At 39.3% G+C, this 23,262-nt stretch overlaps 1 protein-coding gene across 4 annotated transcripts in view; it reads right to left on the reverse strand.

Moving 5' to 3' along the window:
* The window catches only part of Mylk4 (myosin light chain kinase family member 4), an 83,170-nt gene that overhangs the window by 11,296 nt on the left and 48,612 nt on the right, over positions 1–23,262 (reverse strand). For 3 of the 4 annotated variants that reach the window (XM_076859116.1, XM_076859117.1, XM_076859118.1), the window contains 11 exons: positions 17,556–17,634; positions 16,772–17,219; positions 15,198–15,499; positions 13,612–13,717; positions 10,013–10,106; positions 9,807–9,916; positions 8,371–8,512; positions 5,709–5,779; positions 4,765–4,893; positions 4,013–4,165; positions 860–938 (listed from right to left, as the gene is read on the reverse strand). In XM_076859116.1, coding sequence (XP_076715231.1) covers positions 860–938; positions 4,013–4,165; positions 4,765–4,893; positions 5,709–5,779; positions 8,371–8,512; positions 9,807–9,916; positions 10,013–10,106; positions 13,612–13,717; positions 15,198–15,499; positions 16,772–17,219; positions 17,556–17,634 — 1,713 coding nt within the window. The remainder of the gene's footprint in view (positions 1–859; positions 939–4,012; positions 4,166–4,764; positions 4,894–5,708; positions 5,780–8,370; positions 8,513–9,806; positions 9,917–10,012; positions 10,107–13,611; positions 13,718–15,197; positions 15,500–16,771; positions 17,220–17,555; positions 17,635–23,262) is intronic. The other variant, XM_076859119.1, reaches the window with a different exon arrangement.

Genomic DNA, 23,262 nt, shown 5'->3' on the forward strand with positions numbered 1-23,262 from the left:
ATGTCCATAACATGGAGGTAGTTAAATATGAGATGGGGAAATTGAGGGAGAGGGAGAAAACAAAGAAGATGCCTGAGGTCTAGTTGATGCCACTCAATGGACCTTCTTTTCTGGAGGATGGTTGAAGATGAGATGAGGTAGGGAGAGGCAAGGGCTGAGAAGATCCAAGTAGAGCATCTTGTACCAAGGTGCATATATGATGAAGGAATCAGAATACAAATGGTAAGGCAGTAGGAAAGAGAAAGATTTCACTATGAGAAGTAAGTCCAGAGCACAGGGTCAATTATTTGTAACAAATATTTCCATCTTTAATCTGTGGTACAAATCTCCTTCACATATACTTATGTGGACATCTAGACCAAGCTGAATATCAGAGTTAAGATTTGGTGCCCAGAGTAGATTAAACCAGGTAAGCAAAGAATTTATAATACTGAATTGTTTTAAGGAGGGATTTATCCTGAACGTTTACCAGCATATCTTCTCCAAAACTTTATGTATGTATATAATATTTTAAACACACACACACACACCAAATGGGGTGTGTGTGTGTGTGTGTACATAGAATTATGATGTGATTTATTTAGTAAAGGATAAAATGATTTAATAATAAATAATTATGCTAAAATAATACTCTATTAACCATATATAAACACCATAACTAACATTATTTTTTAAATGCAAAATACTCAATAAAAGCACCTTAAGCAAATTAACACTAGCACACAAGATTTGAAGACTATGAGAAAAGGCATTAGAAGGAACATTATTTAAGGTTAAGATGACAGTAACATTATGTCCTCAAAACACAAGAAAAATAGGAGGAGGAAAATAAAAAGAAGAAAGGAAGAAACCTGGTTACCTGTGCCTTGAGTCTGGAGTGGAGCTTGTGGTCTGACAACCAGGGGTGTTTGAGAGCTTCACTGGCACTTATTCTCCAACTAAATGGAAAGAAACTCATTAGTAGCAACACACCAAACAAGGCCTGCATCTGTCCCTCATCTTTGGTGCTGGTAGACCAGATGGCCAAATGTCAAATTCACAGTAAAGTGTATTTTTTTCTAGAATTGTGTGCTGAGGATGAGGGCAGAGGTCACCATCACATCCAATCAGAGTAACAGCATTGGAAAAGCAAGCAAGACAAATGATCAAAATTCTTGTTAATAATTGAATACTTCCAAATATAAGAAATAGTTCATGTGATATCTGAGCCTCATAAATTGAGTTCCTAACAGTTGAAAAATAAACCCGTATTTATTATTATGGGAACAACAAACTACAATGAATATTGATTATTACAAAAGCAATTCATGTATTAAGTCTTTTGTATATGTATTACTAATGTTCAAACTAAGAAGTTTTAAGAGTTTTAAGATAAGAAAATATGGTTAATGTAATTATTAGAAGAAAGTAGGATTACTTTATGAAGAAACTATCTCCTTTTGCAGCTACAAAAAGAGGTTTATACAATTTTAGAAAATAATATGAGGAAGTATAATAAATATGATATCATTCTAATTCTGAGATTTGTAACTTGTTTGGTGTGCTAATATGGATCACATTAAAATAACTTTTCAAAATAAAATCTACAACTGAGTGCAATTTCTGAAAAATATCAAGTCAGTAGTTTCAAACAATCATAAAGCTTCAGTTTGTAGGATTGAGTCAATATAATTGCTTCATCAGATGCCAAATATTTAAGTATCAATTTGAAGAGAAAATATGTCTTTAGTGACATTATTGACAGCATCACCATTATAGGACCCTAGCCAGACAGAGGTTATTAATAAGAAAAAACTCCTCACCTCCTCCAACCACAGATGGAAATGTGATTGTGTTTAATACCATAAATTTCCATTATTAGATGTCAAAGTATTCCAATAGTGGACAGTGCTGAAAAATGATTATTCCTGCACTGTCAGACTTTTAAAATCTTAATATTGAAGAGCTAACAATAATATTATACTCATAATAAAAACTTTTAATAGCATTTCAGCTTTATCTTTGTACCCCAGAAATTTATGCTATCATGATAATATGTGACTTTAACCTTAGTTTTATCCAACTATTGACTTCAAGACTAAATCAGTCAACCAAATGTTATGGGATGCATCATAGGTATTAAAGAAAGCCCTTGGGCTGGGGATGTGGCTCAAGTGGTAGCACGCTCGCCTGGCATGCATGTGGCCTGGGTTTGATCCTCAGCACCACATACAAAAAACAAAGATGTTGTGTCCGCCGAAAACAAAAAATAAATATTTAAAAAAATTCTCTTCTCTCTCTCTCTCTCTCTCTCTCTCTCTCTCTCTCTCTTTAAAAAAGAAAAAAGAAAAAAAAATAAAGCCCTTAGACTGTAGGGGTGAGCAAGGCACAGGCATTGGAATCCCTGTCCTGCTCAGGATCTGCTCTGCCTTAGCCACATGGCTTCATGACTCTCAGCCTCAGTTTCCTCATCTGTAAAGTAACGATGGTATGTCCATATACCACTGGATTTTCCAGAGGTTAAATAAGGTAATACATAAAAGGATAGATAGATAGATAGATAGAATATATTTATATAATATATATGAACAATAGGTTCACAGTAATTGTGGATTTCTTATCCCCCAAAGTTTCATAGGGTTGGCACTTTCTATCTGTCCACTGCCTATAGTACAGTAATGTGCAAATAATAATAATAACCTTAGCTATTATTGTGCCCTTTCATTAAGGACAAAGAAAATCACAGTACAAATTGGCCCTTCTCTTAGACTGATGCTCTTAGCCTGGCTAAGTCTTCACCCTTTAGGGACTCCATTCTGGTCTTATCTTTGTGTTGACCACATTTGTATTATTGATTTTTAAAAATAACTATCTCTTCTATTAGATCATGCACTTACTAAAGCAGGACTAGGCTTTGTACATCTATGCTCGATGCCCCAATTTGTTTTCTGGATTATGGCAGATGATCTGTGAAATACTTGAATGAAAGGATTTCCCATTAGGCTCCACATCAGACCCACTACCCATGCTGTTACCCTACTCCACACAGCATCCCTCTATCTATTGATTTGTGGCTTATTAATGGACCTAAAAGTCAAAAAGACAATAAAACAATAAACCAAGTATTACTGGCTCTGACAATCCTAAAGACCACCTACCGTTACATGGTTTAGGCATAAAGCCATCTGAAATAGTATGTTTGACAGGTTAATCACAATGTCCCTCTCCCTCTATTATTCTAAGATGCAAGTCCCTGTATTTCAATATTGTTCTTTATCCACTGAACTTTGAATGAATGTGGTTTTAGCATGAGGGAAACTAGAAGGCCATGTAATACACAGCAGCTTAGTGTGTGGCCTTGGAGGAAGGTCAACTTGTGTTTCAGTATCAGTTCTGCCCCTTAAAAGCCATGTGACTGTGGGCCAACTGCTTAGAGTCTCATGGATAAAATAGTAATAATCAGAGTTTCTACCTCTTGGAGTAGGAGGCAAGATGTTGAGTAAAAGAGATAATATCTAAAAAGCACGTGGCACCATCTGGCCCCCAATAGATTCTCAAATGAAATGGTGGTTATTCAGCTGCCCAGAGCCATGCATTTGGCTTAAATGGGTGAAAGGGATTAAAGATGAATAACTTGGGGCCTAAAGGGAGACCATGATTGCTAGAGCTTTGTTGCAAAAGGCAGAAAGACACAAAATGACAATCCTAAATGCCTCATGAACACAGTAGCCCCAGATTTCAATAGACTTGCTAGATATCACTAGAGGGATGATTTTCTTTCTTGGGGTTTGAACTCAGAAGTGCTTCACCACTAAACTACATCCCCAGCCCTTGTCTCAAATGTTTTGAGACAAGATTTTACCAAGTTGCTGAGGCTGACTTGACTGGCCTCCAACTTGCAATCCTCCTGCCTCAGCCTCCCCGTCACTGGGATTAGCCCAGCACCCGGGCTTTAGGGGAATGAATTCTAATAACCCCAGTGGTACATATTGTTTCCCTTCTTTTCCCAGAGCACAGGATGAACTTAGGTTACCTCTTCTCCTTGATCAGGAGCTTGGAGATGAATTCCCTGGCCTCCTCTGAGATGTCCTGAAATTCTTCATCCTCTAAGTCCCACCTGCATGCCAGGATGTTGTTCAGTGTCTCTGCGTCATTATCACCCAGGAAAGGGGACAAACCGCTAAGTCTACAAGGTGCAGGATCCAGAGTGAGTATTTTTTAAACAGCCTCAAAACCTTTACAGACAGTTTGCTTTTTTGGGTTCTGGCATTTAAAAGTCAGAAGGGGAAAATAACCTAACAATGGAGAATAATTTAATAATATATCATTGCAAACAAGGAAATATTTACCTCCCCCACTGAACTCCTAATTCAACAAAGGCAACTGTGAAAGCTGCTGCTACACTCAAATATGAATTTTCAAAAGATAGTAATTCCTTGTTAAAGCATTTTGTAGCTAGAAAAGTACTGTTGTATACTCAGAAGGCAACACCAGGAGTGTCACCACCGAGTCTTTCTCTTTCTTTTTAATTCCTTTTAAAGCTTCAGGTGGTATCAGCACTCAAAGTGATTTGTGAAGACACACACATTCACTTTTTCAGATGAGGTGGGGGAGAATTCACTCTTTTCACCCACAGGATTCAACAGAACCTAAGAAGCCACAGAGTACGGTACGTTGTTATTTTTAAATGACCTAAATCGGGGATGTTATTCAAAATAGCAAAACCTCTTAGAATATGCACAGATTCAGGCCAAGCGTGTGAGAGAGACCTGCACAGGGACTTACAGCATGTAGGCGATGACCCCCACACTCCACATGTCAGTCGGAAAGGACACAAAATCATAGTTCACAACTTCAGGGGCAAGAAATTCGGGGGTTCCAAAGTTCACCTTCAGCTTCTCTCTGGGTTTGTATCTGAAATTGAGGAGACAGGACGGAAGGATGGAGATTGTCACTCAAAGCTCCAAAATCGGGATCACAGAAAAGAGATGCAGTCTACGAGACGGGATAACTTCAGCGATACAGCAAATTCAAAATAAATAGACTTTAAAAGAAATCCTGTCTTTGTACCAGCGTCCAAAACTTGTGAAGAAGTCCCAGGGGTTTCAAGAGTCAAAATTTATACTACAAGACCGTAATAATCTGAAACAGTTTTGGCAAAAGTCACTCAGAATAATTAGAACATCTAAATTATAGAATATAATGTAAAATGATACAGCCCTTGACATGTGCAGGCTTGAATAAGCCTACATTGACGAATAAGGAAAAGACTGCAATAATTTACAACACCCATTTTATATGCATCGTTAATGTGCTGAATTGTTAATGTGTCCATGTAAACTCTTTATTCCCTTAAGAAGCATATATGTGCCAGAACCTTTGGCAATTTTGTTTAAATTATTAACATTTTAAAAGTAAATCTGCTTGTCACTGATGGAACAAATATAAAAGACCAAGACAAACTCTTAAAAATGTTAAACTTGTGGCTTCTAACTTAATAAACTTCATACCTAATACAAGGTTTAAATTTATCATATTTTTATTACATGCATTATAGAGACTTCTAAAGACAAATCTCAAATTTGACAAGGTAAGGAGAATGTAAATTTCATAAAGTCAATTCTAAATGTGGACGTGAAACCAAGGAGTATATCAGATTTACTTTGCAAAGATCGATCATGGATCACGTCCTCTAATCCATTCCTACACCTATGTCCGAATAGACATACCTTCTGGCCAATCCAAAATCAATAATTTTTATTTGTTTAGCATCCCGATTCACACACAGGATATTCTCAGGCTGCCAGGAGAAAGAGACACATTAGCAATGAAAACAACAATCCTTTACTCAAATTGTCCTTGAACCACAACTAAAAATACAACGATGCTCAGGAAAAACATATCAGGCCTTTCACTTGGGGGCTGGCTTGTCTGTGTGGGTATTTTCTCCTTTAATTATGTGGTGGATGAGGTTGCGGGGACACTGCCAACCTTGCATTACCCTGCCTTCCCTCTCCACAGCTTCGCAGTTGACCATAATGCATGAGTTCAGGCAGAGGCCTCTTTGAGGGAAAGAGGAGGCTGTTTCAGGACTTCCCAAATGGACTGGTGGAGGCCAGCTAGATGTGACATTGGCGCCCCCTAAAATTATTAAGCATGAATTTCCCCTGCTTGGAGGCATATTTCATCCAAAGATTTATGAGTTCCAAGAGAAATGGCCTGATTGGCTTAACCACCCAGAATATGCAATATAACGTGAACTCTCCTGACTTTTAGATTTTTCTTTTGCGCTTTGTCTATGGGAAAGTCTCATGTTAAAGCAAAGCTGTTTCCTCCTACTCATTCTTCATTCTCAGAAATCCTAAGGTTTTGCTGAGTTTGGTCTCAACGCCTGAAGCCCTTGACTAATATTTCCTTTGAGTTAGATGCAGGTAAGACTTCACTCTGCTAAATTGACAGTCTGGGTCAAAGTGGGAGAAAAACTGGTAAGTAGCACTACTGCCCAGTGTCCCTAGAATGTCCTACAAAGGTACCTATATTTATTGGGATATGAAAAATGAGGTCTGGGAGCAATATAGGACTTGATTTAAAGTCAAGATTATCTCTAAAAGAGAAATAATATTTTTAAAGGAGAGCTGAACACCCTCAAACTCTAGTCTCAACTCTTCTCTGAAAACTGAGGACAGGAGCCAAGTCTTTGGATGCCAGGATTCCATTCCCCCATCCCTTAGGAGGGATCATAGCTCACCTCAGGGATCATAGCCTTGGGGGGAAAAATTGATTTGCACAATGTCAAGAAGGCACTTCAAAAAGTTAATTTTCTGATTGTGAAATTAAAGAATATTCATTGGATATGATTTTTAGAGCAGAAAGATATAAAGGAGACCATTTTTAAGTTACTTCTCCTCTCCCCTATACAGTGACAGACATTCAATACTTTGGGCCCTTTTCCTTCCAAGGAGCTTTCGCAAAAGCTAGTCCTTAATGAGCCATCCAGCTGTCACCTTTATTATCATCTCTATACACAAGGCATAACTAAAACGGCCGATTGCAAGTTCTCAATCAATGTTATGAAGCCACAGATGGAGTCATTTGACTTATGATAGGCCAGCTCCTGGCTCCGGTTGCCAATCAAATCCCTTTAGGGATATCTGCAGAATATCCACTCTCAACGAAAATGCACCATGAAAATATGCATTATCATGATACTCAGTTCATGGCCAAGGGCTTTGCTAATGATTTTTGACCTCTGACTTTGTCGTTTTTATATACCACTTCCCCTGGCCCTCCTCCTGCGCAACAGTGAATGGGAAAGGCAAGGCACATAAATCAACAGCGAGGGAAGCCAAGCTGTAGAAGAGAGGCCCATGGAAAGCTATTTAAGGAGGCTAGATTTATTTAGCTGCACAATCCCCGGTGACTTACAATAGATGGTATATCATATAGAATTCATACTTTATCTCACTGTCATGCTGTGCAAACAGGGAAATGAACAAATGATCTAGCCACACAAGATGGACTTTGACTCATAGCTGCAACATTTGGCTTGGTCAGTGTTATTCGGTCTCCCTCTTTAGTTAGTTTGGAATTGTGTACAGTTCAATTCTAGGGGCTTCACACTGAGAGAGATAAAAAAGGAAGGGGTAATAAATAATAGGAGAAGGGAAGTGGTTTGGCATCTTTTATGCATTTCCACCATTTCCAGCATGGTGCCCCGCCCTGACTTTGGAGCCCTGCCCTCTGGCTGCCCTACATTCCCTTCTCCATAGTTTCTACTAGTGCTCAGGCAAGCCCATAGGAAAGTAGATCCCAAAGTCCAGAGCTTCCTGAAACAGTTCAGGAGAGCGCGGGGGATTCTTAGAAGCCTGGAAAGTGTAGTTACTACTAGGGAATTGTGAATTGTGGATTCGCCTACATATCCTGATAATGAGGAGGATATGATGAGAACACTGTGGTGGTGATAGTGGCAGCTTTGATTCTACATTTTTCAGGAAACTAACCCCACTGATGATTTCTTTAACACAAGCAAGTTACAAATGAACAGTAGCCTCTAAAAGGGGGCATAGTACCTAAAGATGGGGGCAGAAGCTGAGAATGAGATAAGGATCCAGATTTTCACCGGGTGTGATAACACACAGCTGTAGTCCCAGCTACTTGGGAGGTTAAGGCAGGAAGATCACTTGAGCCCAGGAGTTTGAGACCAGCCTGAGCAATACAGAAAGACTCCATACCAAAAAAAAAAAAAAAAAAAAAAAAAATTCCTGAAAATGTAACCAATGACACCACAAATTTCCTGAGCTGGAGTATATCTGGCAAGGCCCACAAATCAAGATGGGGTGGGGGTGGGGTTGGGAAGGCTTTAAATTTGGCAGAACAGAAAACATGCCCTACCTTCAGGTCCAAGTGGAGGATGTACATCTGGTGCATGTGCCTGATCCCCTCGCATATCTGCCTGATGAACAGGATGGTATCATACTCAGTCAAGTTGTAGTTTTCATCAATGATGCGGTCGAACAGCTCCCCGCCCTCCACACTACAGAGGGAAGAGAGGTGGCGTTTAGTTCTGAGCCCTGGACCACCACATGCTTTTCTTGTGGCAATTTGGTGTGTAAGTTCCTCTAACTCTTAAAAAAAAAAAAAAAAGCTGTGTGCACAGTTATTTCTCTGCCTTCTTTGATATCTCAGTTGGGTGGTTGCTCTTGTTGTGGATACCTTCAATTTCACAAAGGGAAAACCTCAAAGACTCTTCCAATGCTGGAGCCAATGAGGACTCTAAGGACATAGTCCTTAGACCAGCTGCAGGGACAAAGTGCTTCTATGGGACTGATACTTTACTATATAAGATACTTCATTGCACAACAAGAAGCAAAACCCAAAATGTCCGGGGCAGGTGGGAGTAAATATTGATTCAGTGTTAGTTAGAACTACTCGCCTGCAAGCCAGCCTGCCTGACAGGCAGGTGAATAGTTCTAACTTCTTTTTGTTCTTTATCTCAATTTTTCTTTTGTGGTGCTATGGACCAAACCCAGGGCCTCACACATACTAGTCAAGTGCTCTACTAATGAACTACATCCCCAGCCCCAAACTACTCATTTTCTAACCAACCAGTCATTAAGTTTTTACAAAGGTGATTAAATGGAAGCTTCTCACTCTATTCATCGAGCATTTGACATAAGCTTTGTATTAATGAATACAGTAATCTCTGCTTGACCACAGTTTTGCTTTCTGGGGTTTTAGTTACCAACAGGAAACTGTGGACAGTGTAGTACAGTAAGATATTTTGAGAGAGAGATGACATTCCCATAATTTTATTATACCATATTATGTTTGTCCCATTTTATTATTAGTTACTAATTGACAAATTAAACTTTATCATAGGTATGTATGTATGTATAAGAAAAATATAGTAGCTAGAGAGCTCAGCACTGTCCTTGGTTTCAAGCATCCACTCCAGGGACTTGGTACTTATTCTTGGAGGATAAGGGGGGATGACAATACATTGGAAATGAGATGTAATTCAAAAATCGCTTTCCTCCAGATTACCCAGGACAAAATGGAAGCTTGATTCGTGGTAATATAGCTTAGATACAAAGCTGTATCCATTTTTGCCCTGCTCCATCTTATCCACACGTCTCATTGGGAGATGCATATTCGCTAAGTGGTCTGCCTTCTGAGACTGACACCACCATGTGATTCAGACAAATCAGATCCAAAGGTGCAACAGGTTTGATTCTGACCCTGCTGAGGCTCAATGGAGCTGCAGACTCCTAGTCGTGAGTGGGGTAGAGGAGGCGGGTAAAGGAGGGTGGGCAGGAGGGGACACCTACTACTCCATGACCAGGACGATGTCATTCTTAGACTCAAAGGCGTCATAGAGCTGGATGAGGTTCACGTGGTCCAGCTGATTCATGACGCTGATCTCGTTCTTCACTTCCTCCTGAGAGAGAGGAGACAGGGCTTTAGTGTGGTGGAGTAAGGATGGGAGGGTGGCTCCTGCACCCACCTCCCCGCATCCCCACCCCACGCCCTTCACCTTGTCCTTTGGGCCTCTGGTCTTGATGATTTTGGCAGCCAGCTTCAGGCCTGTGGCCTTCTCTTCACACTTGTGAACCTGGCCGAAACGCCCCCTGCCAAAGGAGAGCACAGCACAGAATGAGACACTGCCACCTGCCAGGGAACCCGGCAGTCACGGCCACACCAACAGTGCAGTTCCTCTGGGGCTTTTCTCCTTTGAACTTGAAGAGCAAACCTGTGTGTGCACCCACTGCATCCCCTGGACTTCTGTACCGCGCTAATCAAGGTGTGATTTAGGTCACTTGTGTCAGATCTCCCAGGAGGGAGCGTGTTAAGAGTGTAGTATTCCGGACCCTACCCCAGAACTATGGAGGCAGGAATTCAGGGTAAGGCCCCAGAATCTGCATTTCACCCTTTCTCTGGATAATTCAGGTGCACACTAAAATTCAGAACCACTAGTTGACGAGACAGAATCTTTCTGAATACATAAGAATGTAACAAACTAGGCTGGGTAAGCATAGGAATGATTCTGTCTGTGGGGCAGGTATATCAGAATCCATTTAGAAACTGCATATGAACTTAAAAGAGACATAAAAATGATATCATATATAGGTACATATGATCTGAAGTACATACTGCCTTGTTGCCAATGAGTATTGTCTCAGTTTAGCTTGGGAGTCAATCCATATGTGCTTCTGGTATGATATAGGTAGAGGGTGTGCCTCGAAGATTCATGTGTTGGGAGCTTGGTCCTCAGTATGGCAATGTTGGGGGATAATATGGAGATGTTTTAAGTGGTGGGACCTAATAAGAAGTCACAGAAGGAATAGATGTAGAGCTTATGGAATTCTGGTTAGTTCTTATGAAACAGTTGTTATAAAAAAGCAAACCTAGTTTCTCTTCCTGTTTCATGGTGTGATCCCTAACTCTTCTACTTTCTCCTACTTTGATATTGTCTACCATGATGTAACCAACCAGGGAAACTCTCATCAGAGGCAAGTCATGACAGGCATCATGCTCTTGAATCTTTGGAACTGTGAACTAAGTAAACCTTTTTCCTTAATAAAGGACCCAGTCTCAGGTATTTAATTGAAGTAACAGGAAACAAACTAATATATCTCCATACCTTTGTGATCGCATTCCAAAATGCACACTCGTGAGCAATTTCTAAACTCGATTTGCTTATTTTGATTGCTTATCTAGTGAGGTAAAATAGAACATGTGTCCCTGCTGTGTGCAATGGTGGCTGTCATGGCAAAGAATGAAAGGGAAGCCTCCCTAACTGCACAGTAAACTTGAACAAGGACACTTTCCTGGAGCCTGCAGAGATGATGATGATAGCAACACCTGACAGAGGCCGGGCAGTGACAGCCACCACATTCCAGTCAACTCAGCTTCCTACCCAGGGCAGAAGCAGGTGGAGCTTGGAGAATGATGTTGGATTACTATAAACATAGCCAGGGGGTAAGGGCAATTCCAACCACCATTCTACATGAAACCTGTACTGGAGAATATGAATACAGCCCCAGGCACCTCCTCTGTGGTCATTGTTTAAGAAAGCACTTTCCCCGTCATTAGCAATGGCCTAGAACTGCCTGGCCCAGCAATGGTGAGCCACCACAGTTTGTCACCAGGGTTATCTCCACTCTGTGGCTCTCTCACAAGATTTATTCTGCAAGGGCCTCGAATGATGAGTCCACCTCCCAGTATTCAAGCTGGGTCACCAGACTAATAACCTCACGTTAACTAAACATGACCATCAGCATTCGTCATATTTTCAATGCTGTGACAAAATACCGAAGATAAAAAAACTTAAAGGGGGCTAAGGTTGTGGCTCAGTGGTAGGGTGCTTGCCTCGCACATGTGAGGCACTGGGTTCGATCCTCAGCACCACACAAAAATAAAAAAAGAAAGATATTGTGACCATGTATAGCTTTAAAAAAAATTTTAAAAAAAAATTAAAGGAAGCTGGTTTCAGTGCATGGATGTTTGGCCTGTGGCTTTGGGCCTGTGGCAGCATAGTATGTCATAGGAGGAGTATGTGGCAGAGGAGTTGCTCCCTTCATGGTGGCAGAGAAGCAAAAAGGGAGAGAGAGGAAGGGACTGAGATCCCAATATCTCCTTCGAGGGCACACCCCCAGGAACCTAACTTTCTCCCACCAGGCTCCACCTCCTACAAGTTTCACCAGCTCTCAACAGGCTTGTTAAACCAAGCCTTTAACACAAGGGCCTTTGGGAAATATTACAAATCCAAACTATAGCAGAGATATAAATATCCTAGAGGCCACAGGGCAGCAGACTAAAACAGGAAAAAATTTTTTGAAGATCCAATAATCCTTGGCATCTTATAGCATCTCTACCAAAAGGAAAAGGTCAGATGCTGAATCTTGACCCTCCTACCACTGAAAAGGAAGCCAGCACTCAATGATCCCTTCACATCTTAAAGGCAGCAACATGCACTCAACGGTGCCCTTCTAACTAGTTTGCTGGGCAGATTGTGGCTGTCAGTGTTGAGTGGAACCCAGAACAAGAGATGACCAGCGGCTGGTCTAGACTTCAGTGCAACCAAGCAGATCCAATGGTGCCCATAGGGGGCAGAAAGGAAGTTGAAGAGGCTCTATTGACAAACCTTAGCCAGAAAAACAGCACAAACCCTGGGAATTGTTTCAAAATCTCTTCTGCAAATAACTATTCTCCTTTAGAGAAATAGTTGCTGGCTTGCCACTGAAATCCCTGAAGACTCAAATACTTCAGACTTCTATGGCACCAGCTCATGCTGTGGAATCCTCATTTTCCCCCGCCCGTCCCCATGTCCCATGGGGAGTTCTCTCATGATCACCAAGGAAGACATTCAGGTGGTTCCATGTGGCAAGGGAAAAAGGAATATGGATGGGACCAGGAAGAAAGGACCTCTTGAAATCAATTAATTACACCCCAGTAATTAATTGCAGAAATCTATTTCCCATGTGTTGGTAAGTAAATTTTGTATGTATGTATGTAAATTTTCTGCTTTCCTCTTCCTTTTCTTTTTTTTTTAAATACAAAGACATGCTGATGATAGCAAATCTTATAATTGAAGCTTTGAGTTACAAGATATCATAGAGGCAATTGTGAATGAAGTAGAAGAGGAAAAAACATCTCCCAGCCTCAATGTGCTCCCGTTTTAATCTTTCTTCTTTAGGGAGAGAGCATGCATTTCGGTGTCCCTCAAACAAGCAATTCAGTGAGGAAAACAATCAATCAGAATGGATAATAGTAGCCAATACAGTAACAGTAGAAATGAAGAATGATACAAAAACTCTGCACATGCCACAAGAAAGACACGGCGGTGACTCATTTCTACGTTCTGTCTCCTGGGGTTTAAGCCATGGCTTTGAAAAGCTTCAGAATCTTCTGGTGACTCACGTTGGGTTTTTCTTACTTTCAGACATTACAACATGGGAAGTAAAAGCAGATAATAAATGTGGAGCTTAGTGACCACATCAACCTTTCTGGCACCCGTGACAATTTTCAGAAATGGCTGAAATCTCTTGTCTGCCTATAAATGTTCTAGTTCTCAGGAAAACGTTTCTGAAGCCCTCAGGTCTGTCTCTGCTGTTCCAATTGAGCATGACTTACCCTCCCAAAATCTCTGTTTTGCTCACGGTATATAAACTGTTGACCGCTGCTTGCTTGGCTGTCACAATTCGATGATCGAATGGGGCGGCAGGAGCAGGGATGTCATCTAGAAGGTGAGAGGAGAAAAGGGCTCTCTGTCAAGCAGTCTGACCTCTTTTTAGCATCTAGCATTGGACCTCATAATAAAAATGTGCTCATTTAATAATTAAATACCATGGGATGTCTGTTTTATTCCTAACGATCCAGGAATATAAAGTTCCATTTCATATTATAACCTGAGATTAATAAAGGTAATATCTGACCTCTTTGAGAAAGGATGTCAGGACCATCCAACTATCATTCATACCATCTTCTGAACCACTTTTCAGAAATGTCAAAAGATACTAGCAAATGTCCGAGCCTAGTACAGTCCAAACAGGTAATGAACTTGGTGCAGTTTAGTGGCAGAGCACTTGCCTAATGTGCACAAGGCCCTGGGTTCCATTCCCAGCATCACAAAAAACATAAAAACAAACAATTCAAAAGAAAAAAAAATACTTCCAAGCTTGAGTGAGACCATTTTAATTCAAACATGAGGAATTATTTAATCCATTTTTTTAAAAAGTGCCCCTTGATATATTCTGTTATTTTAATTAAAGCAGAGAGAGAAAAAAAGGAAAAATGAAACATTTCTTCATGTCACTGAAATGTTGGATGTTATATATTACTTTCCAAAACGTTTTAGGCTCTATTTAAGACACATTTAAGTCACAGAGATGAATTTTTCCTGGCTGGCTGGAAATAAAACACCCAATAAAACGAGGTAAGTGTGTATTCTACAGCTATCGAATTTCTTCCACTTTCCACCTTCCATCTTGTGTATTTAAACTCTAGACCATATCAACATTAGTCCTAACATGCGTAATTACTCTATAATATTTCTCCCAGTATTCTTTTTACTTCTCCATGACTGCTGCTGTTAAAATTTGCTGGCCATGAACCTGTTCATTCTCCATGTATTCATTTATTAAGCAGCTATTATCGCATGCATTCAATGAGGGGAGTAGATAACAGCTTTGCTTTCAATACTTGATATTTATTCAACGTGTTTCTTGAGCACTTATCTTGTTTCAGGTTCTCTACTGAGTGTTAATACTTTGGGAGAGTTTTGTTTTGTTTTGAGACCAAGTCTCACTGTGTTGCAAAGGCTGGCCTTAAATTCTTGATCTTCCTGACTCAGCCTCCCAAGTAGCTGGGATTACCGGCAAGCACACACTGCTCCCAGCTGATGCTTTTAATTTAAAATTAACTTAACAAATATGACATCTTTGTATTCAGTTAACATCTGAGAATCTGATTTGAGTGGACATTTACTTCTTACACTATAAATATGCTGAAAGATGTTGTCAAGAGAGCATTCACTTGGTGGCAATTCATTGCTTCAGAGTTTTTCTTAAAAAAAAAAAAAGTGCTCCAGTTAAACACACAAACAGCATCAACAGGGCTTAAGTCTCCTTCAGGCTGTTAGGATAATGAAACTTCATTTGGAATTCTTGCTGGAAAAGGTTAGGAAGTTTTAAAAGGCCAGTACAAAAGCCATTTCCTACCCAGTGGGGCCACCAGATCTTGCTCTCTGGAGGGTTTCATTCCCACAGACTCAGTGGGTTGACCCTGTAAGCTCCTCTGGGCTTGACTGGCTTCCTGGGTCCCTTTAAATGTGTGCTCTTCACCTGCACCCACTAGATCTATTCTGCTCTTTTTGTTGTCCTCCTTGACGAAGCACTCCTCGGTCACTCTGCGCTTACTGCTGCCGATGGACTCCGTTTGTTCAGCATGCTGTAGAGTGCATCCTGCTGCTGGATTTCCCAGGACTCCTGGTGCAGATACCATCTTGGCACTGTTGATGCACCTGGAAAATAAAATCCAGTTGCAGCTCTCAAAGTTTCAAGGAGAAAATGTTCAGATGGTCAAAATTCTCAGAACTAAAGCTTTCCTACAATGGTGTTCTGGCGAAGAGGATGTGAGCTCCGAGACAGAGGTGACCATTTCAATGCTTAGGGACCAAATGAAGCCTTGGGCTCCCCCCCATCAAATCTATGTAAATTACCAGGATGAAATATCCCCAAGACCTTGTGGTGACCCCCAGGCACTTCACTGTCTCTTTATAAAAGTGGTCATTATATGAAAACCTAATTTGTTCTTCATTTTTTCCCCACTTCCTTTCCTCATAGAGAAAAATAAAATGACCAATTTCATAATATAAGAAGCAATAATATCTCTAAATATTATCAGTCATAAGGGAACATGGGTGGATTTCTGGTTTAGGGGCAGTTCGTATAACTACTAAGCACATCTTTGCAGTGATGGACTTCAATAATCATCAGAGTTTATGTTTAATTTATGGAAAATTAGATTTATCCAAGATTAGGTTTAGGTTTCAAGTATATTATTTTAAAGTTAAACAAGAATTATGTCTTCAGTCCCTAAAAAGGACCACACAAGTATTTGGATACCCTTTGTTCCAAATAGATACCATGGGTCACCATAACCTAGAGCAATTAATTTCAATTGGTTTCAAATTTTCCAGAATTTATATATGAAATATTGCAGTTAAGGAAGGGAATGATTCAATAATCTACTTCTTACAATACTTGGATGCAAATAGCCAATTTTTTGTGTATAATGGACTAGGTAAACTTTTTCAGATTTAGGTTCCTAACTTATAATTAAATCTAACCATTATTTTAATTATTGCCCTTAAGGAGAATATCTTCTCTGTTGCTAAACAAGAAAAAAATTATTTTATCTTTTCAAAATGTTGATTACTGGAAATATTTATAAACTTTGTCTTCATCTGTATGATGATAGAAGACTTAGAAAGCAATAATATATGGATGGGAATGTAGCTTAGTGGTAGAATGCATATTTAGCATGAACAAGTCCCTGGGTTCAATCCCCAGCACCCAAACAAAACAATAAAATGCCTGAAAATATCAGAGACAAGAAGAAAATTAAGGGCAAGAAATATGACTATGAAAAAAATCTACATGATCTGGGAAACTGGGTTCTAAATCATTAATTCAAAAACTCTCTTCATTTTTCTTTCACTATGACCTTAAACTGTAATGGCAGATAGAGGACTAAGAAACATCAGTTGTGGGGGTGTAGTGCTGCACCCTACCTTTCATGGGACTGATCACCGTTAGTTTTATCAACATGCTGCTTTTTATTGGAACGTTTGTCCAGCACTGGTGCTCTTACTGTTGGAGACCGGCCTTCTTCCTCATCTTCTTGTCTTCTAGTATCTTCCTTAGAATTGAGCCCATTTGACTCCCCCTTGAGTGCTGGACAATCATTCTTATCCACAGTGGCTTGCTTCTCATCTCCAACACTATTATTTTCTTTTCTCTTCAAGCTTTCTGTGCAAGGATTACCTTTTCCATCTACGCTCCCCCTCGGTTCTACGGAATTTCTCGGGACAGAATCCTCTGCCTTATCTTGCCTTTCTGAATGACACACGGCAAAACTTCTCTGAGCTACAGAGGCATTGGTCTTCTCGGAATTTTTCTTGTTGAGTTTATCAATCTTTTCTTTCTCAGAGGACAGTTGGTTCTCCTGGGTAGATCTCTCTAGAAGCCACCATAGGACACAAAATATTTTAATGGAGAATGCATGTGATCAGTATAATTTCAGCTTCATATAATGCCATCTATGCTCTGGTTTCTTTTTAAATAACAGACATACGTTTTGAGAAGCCAGGAAAAAGGAAAGAGGACCAACTGATTGACAATCGGATTTTAAGAGATTTTCTTTTTTGCAACTGATGGAACCAAAAGTCAATCAAATAAAAGCATTCACAAAACAGTATTTCTCTCTAAACATGTAACTTCCTCTGTATAAGAAAAATAGCAGGATTTTCAAAGCAGATTCTCTGTCTACAATTGCTAGTCTTCTAAGGATGTTACCTGTGAGGGCTGATGTTCTTTCGCCTTTGACAAGTGTCTTTTCCTTCAGGCCAGAGTTTGACCACACCTTCTCCTTAGCCTGTGGATACGAAAGTAATCGAGATTACCGATTATATCCAGATTTCTCAAACTCAGCACTACCGGCACTTGGGGCTGCATAAGTCTCTGTGGTAAGAAACAGCATGAGAATTGTAAGATGTTCAGCGACTTTTCTGATAATCTACCCAGAAGATGCCAGTAGCATCCTGCTTCCCAACTGTCATGACCAATTGCATCTCCAGGCATTTAAAACTTACTCTCTTAATTATTTAAAAATATACAACACATTATTATTCACTATATTCACTCTGTGTATAACAGATCTCAAAATCTACTCTTCTTGTCTATCTGAAACTTTTATCAATCACAATAATATTAATAAAACAAAATGTACTCAGATATTGCTAAATGTCCCCTAGGTGTAAAAATGCTCCAGGTTAAGAATCATGATATTATATAATTCCAAAAGAAAAAAAACAAAATTAATAGACATGCACTGGACAGAAGAGTCTGAATTAATGAAATCCTGTATAGGCTAATCTTATGATGGAATTTCATACCTGAAAACAAATTAACTCATTATTTTCAAAGAAATACTGTAGAATTCTATCATGATTCACAGGTTGTCCATTTTCATGAATAGATTAAAGAATGTTGATAATGTATGTGCCACCTTTGACCTCTGTTTAAGTTGTCTTGATTTGATTCATATAAACATCAAATAAAAATGAGAGTACATATGTGAATGGCTTTGCAAACAGAAAATGAAGGAAAATAAGCTTTTTATGAGTTTTTAGGTTGCTTAGAGCAAATATCCCTCCTCCTAAGTGGATAAACATTCTTCTCAAATCCTTTTAAAATACCATATAAAATGCAAACATTAGTCCAACCCACCCAAATTATCACAATTCCAAATTTATGTATTAGAAATTTATGAAATTGTATGGAGGTCCAAAGAATCAATCTCTCTCTCTCTCTCTCTCTCTCTTTCTCTGGGTGTGTGTGTGTGTGTGTGTGTGTCCCTCCTCTTTCTTTGAAACAGAAACATTTAACAATTTGCCTTGGGGTGGTTTGCTAACCTGAAATATCCATGTAAGTCAGTGCATAGTCACCAAGACAAATTGCAATGTGTACTTTTAAATAATTCAAGGAGCAGTTTCACAGGTTCAGAGTATTTCCATTTTTAAGCCAGGGACTTCACAACACAGAATCATGTTTAGCAAATCTGTAGAAAGCCAGGGTTGTAGATTAGAGCAGTAATTTTCTTTTAAGTCCAAGTGCAGAGATGGCGGGGAACATGGTCTTCAGCTTCCTCAGGCAAAGCCAGCTGCTCCTCCTCTAAGCTTGCACGGAACTTGACCCACCCTTGTTATTTCTTGCAACATTTCATTGACCCTTTTTTCCCCTGTCTAGACTATGGAGTTTCTAAAGGTTTGACTGGTTCATGTTTGACTCCTGGTGCTTAGCCCAGGGACCAGCACACACTGATGATGACAATGATGACGATGGTGTTGGTGACAGTAATGATGACGACGATGACAATGATGATGGTGATGATGATGATGTTGATGATGATGATGCTGGCCATGACAATGATGGTGATAATGACCAAAATTTATGGAGCATGGGAAATGGGCCAGTTATTATTGAACCATTACATTATCAACTTGATTGCTCCTTATAACAACCTTTTGCTATAAACTATCAGCTTTATTTTATAGATGAAGCCAGGATTCTAACTCAGTTGTCTAGCTCACTCTGAGCTCTTAGCAACTGCATACACTCTACTATTCCACTAGGAAAAAACAAAAAGACCATAGCCAACCATATTATTAATATTTATTAAGATCTACTATATAGTTGGCACAGAAGATGAGATTAAGAAAGAAGAGCATAAAATGAAAACAAATTATGAGAGCAAAGAGGCAGATAATTTTTGGCCAAAAGATTCAAATTAACATAATAAGGGGAGGGAATTTTTTAAAAAAAAGAGACACTATTTGATTTAATTTTGAAAATGCATATTCAACTTAGTCAAATAAGGAATATTACCAAATTGTGTTTATAAGATTTTACAAATTTGTCTTCCAAGGTTTCTCTGTTTTTTGTTGTTGTTGTTGTTGTTGTTATTGTTTTGTTTGTTTGGTTGGTTGGTTTTTTGAGACAAGGTCTTGCTATATTGCCCAGGCTTGCCTCAAACTCACAATCTTTCTTAGTCTCCTGAGTAGCTGGGATTACAGGAATGAGCCACTACACTTGGTTTCAATGATTCACTTTCTAAATGAAAATTCCTGGTGTCTCAATAGACATTGTGCTTCTGGGCTTATCATGTGTGGCATAAACTCAATGGTAAAAAGCAAACGTGGACTTAAAAATAAAAACAGGTTATCAGTCAATTTCAGTTCATCATAACATGCAAAATTGAGAATTTGACTGTGCTACTTTGTGAAGCACTGATCAGTCAGTATTTGCCCCAAGGCCATCTGTGTGTCAGATGGTAAGTGTCCACATACTTTGCCAATATTCTTTAGGTGTGGAGTCCTATCTAATAAACAGGAAAAGCCCTTGGTCCTGAGGAACATAAGAAGTCAGTTTCCAAAAAAGGCTGTTTGTTCCTTTGGAAATTATATATCACATATGTTTTACCTTTTAAATAATGGAAGAAGGTCCTCATTCAATGCCCCAGGCTATTATATTTTCATCTCCCTATGTAATACTGACATCTAGAGGAACTTCGAACTGAAGAATTTTCAATGAACACAAGTTGTATTTCTCCTTTTCTGTCCCCAGACCAAAACCTTATTGAACTTCAACTTTTTCCTTTGCATCTCTTTAGTTCTGTGTAGAAGCTGCTATAAAAAAAGCACGGGTCTATAGATATATCTTGTTTGTTTGACCAAAAATGAAGCTTGTTTTCTATTGACTAAAGAGGATTGATCGGTGCTGTTTAGCATGAAGTTCCTGAAACCATTTAAATCATCCCATTAATGGGATGAAAACATACCAGGGATTGTGTTCCTCTGCTGAATTTGCACAGATGGCTGAAATAAGCCAAAGGACCTCACTTCATTCCAATTTCTTTATTCGTTCACTTAATTCATTTGTATGTTCTCATATGGATGACGTTGTCACTATTAGCCAATTGCTTTTATAATAATTTCCTAGTGGATTTAGGATGGCACAGGGAAGAAAGGGGACATGGCCCACCCAGATGCCTCAATACTCCAAATGTAGCTTGGCTCTCTCCACTTGTCCAGTTCCCTAGATGTGTCCCCTAAGCACATGCTTATACTCAGGGATTATCCACAGCCATCCTTTGGGGAACATGAAAGAAATGTTAGAACTCATTTCTATTTATTTCATATCTTATGGACTGTGTGTTTGTGTTCCTCTGAAATTTGTATATTGAAAACCTAATCCCCATTGCGGTAGCCAAAAAGAATTTGGCTGTAGAATTCAACAGAATGCTGATGTCCATGTGAGTGGAGTTTTTGGAAGGTGACTGGATCATTAAGGTGGAGCCCTCTTCGATGGGATTAGTGCCTTTATAGGAAGAAACATGAGAACTTGCTCACTCTGTACTTTCCAACTGTGAGAACCTGAGAAGATGGCCATCTTCAACCCAAGAAATAGGCCATCACCCACCATTGGATCTGCTGGTATCCTGATCTCAAACTCTCAGCCTCCAGAACTATGTGAAATAAATGCTTATTATTTTAAGCCACACAGATTATGGTAATTTGTTATAGCAACCTGTACTAACACATTCTTTTAAAATTTATATTTAATATATGCTTGAAGATGTACACAAATAAAATTGGACATGCATATAATTTTATAAGTTTTTATAATATACTAAATGTTAATTATAAAATCAAATATACATGTATTGGTTATCAACATGTATATGAGAATAAATATGTAAGCATATTAGAATGTGCTTAAAAATATTTTATTGAGGGACTGAGGGTTGTGGCTTAGCAGTAGAGTGCTTGCCTTGCTCCTGTGAGGCCCTGGGTTCAATCCTCAGCACCACATAAAAATAAATAAACAAAATAAAGGTATCGTGTCCATTTACAACTAAAAAAATTTTTAAATAATTTTTTACTGAAAGCAGTATGAAATCAAAATGCCACTAGATAACTATATTTATTACCTTCTAACTTGCTGAAATATGTGTTTTGGAGAACCATGTTAATTAGATTCAAGAACAAGTACAACATTGCAACAGTCAGCTCAATTCTTGCAAATTATTTTTTCTCCTATAACATACAGGATTCATTACTCAAATGCCTATTTTGACTATTTAACCAATTGTAAGTATGCATGCACTTTATATTCTTGACTCCATTTGAAGTTTCACTTGTCATCTTAGGGTCCAGCCCTGAACAGGTGGGCAGCATCTCTCCATGGCTGTGCACCTGGCTGCCTGGGCATGAGTTCCCTCTCACTCTGTACTACACACCTGCCCCGGTACTACATTAAAACATCTTTTCCTCGAAGTCATGGAATAACCAAAATGGAAATTAATTTAACTGGGCAATTTTACTTCTTATTTCATTGCCATTCAATAAAAATCAGTTAAAAAACAAAACAAAAAACAATTCCACGATGGATTTAATCTAAGAGAACATCAAAGCTGAGAGAGTAGCTTCCTTCACTGGACCTTAGCAACACTGTGATTATTTTCTGAGATTGTGCCATCAGGTGATGGCCCTGTCCCATGACTGGAATATGGAGTCTTCTCCTCAAGTTTGTTTTTCCAGTGTCAAACAAGGAGGTGAGGGTTCCAAAAACGCTTGGTGAAGGATTGTGAAATGAAGGGAAGAAGTGCTTACAGGCGTGGTGCTCTCATTATGAGAACACTTTGTCGTCAGGCTGCCCAGGGGACCATCTCAAATCCATTCCTACTGATAATCCCCATATTCTTTTGCTCCACTTAAGCAACATTAAGTGAGATCCACAGTCCTGCATTTGAAGATTATAGTTTCTATGGAAAACTGTGTTTTATAACATCACATACGGTCATAACCAGACTGTGCACCCTGAGTAGAGGCTTCACACATCAACTGCATACGAATGTGCCAGGATGACACTTTGTAGTTATTTTAACCTCATACCTAGATACACCAAAACAAAATCGTAAGGAATTTATGATGACTTTGTTAAATTTTGATTAGCCTTCTAATGGAGGACAGGAAATTAAATAAATCCTAAAAGAAACAAATAAAATAGTTTTCAGAAGAAAGGTCAACTACATTTCCTTTCCTGAATGTGAAAGATAGCTTTAGAGATCATTTGTAAAAAAATAAAATAAAATAAAATAAATCTATTTCTGTTCGTCCTCATCACACTCTCAAATGCTCTGTGCAGTCAGTGAGAAAATGCCCCAAAGTCATAAATGGATAAAAGGCATTCTCACAAAGCACAACCTTTTTTGAGGTCTGTGGGGACCGGCATGGCATGAGCTAGGACAGCTTCTGACTGACCAAATCCAGGAAGGAAAGTGTTGCCCTTGACCTCAGAACTCAGTGAGTGGCTCCTCTCCGGGCTGTCCATGACATCAAGTGGAATCGGTCACCTGAGAAAATAACCCTGCCAGGAAAATGAACGCCTTGGAAGCATCTGCAATTCTGTGAACAGTGCTTCATTCAAGAACCAAGTCAAT

The sequence above is a fragment of the Callospermophilus lateralis genome, chromosome 6 (assembly GCF_048772815.1).
Source record: "Callospermophilus lateralis isolate mCalLat2 chromosome 6, mCalLat2.hap1, whole genome shotgun sequence".
In the NCBI taxonomy this organism is placed as follows: domain Eukaryota; kingdom Metazoa; phylum Chordata; class Mammalia; order Rodentia; family Sciuridae; genus Callospermophilus; species Callospermophilus lateralis.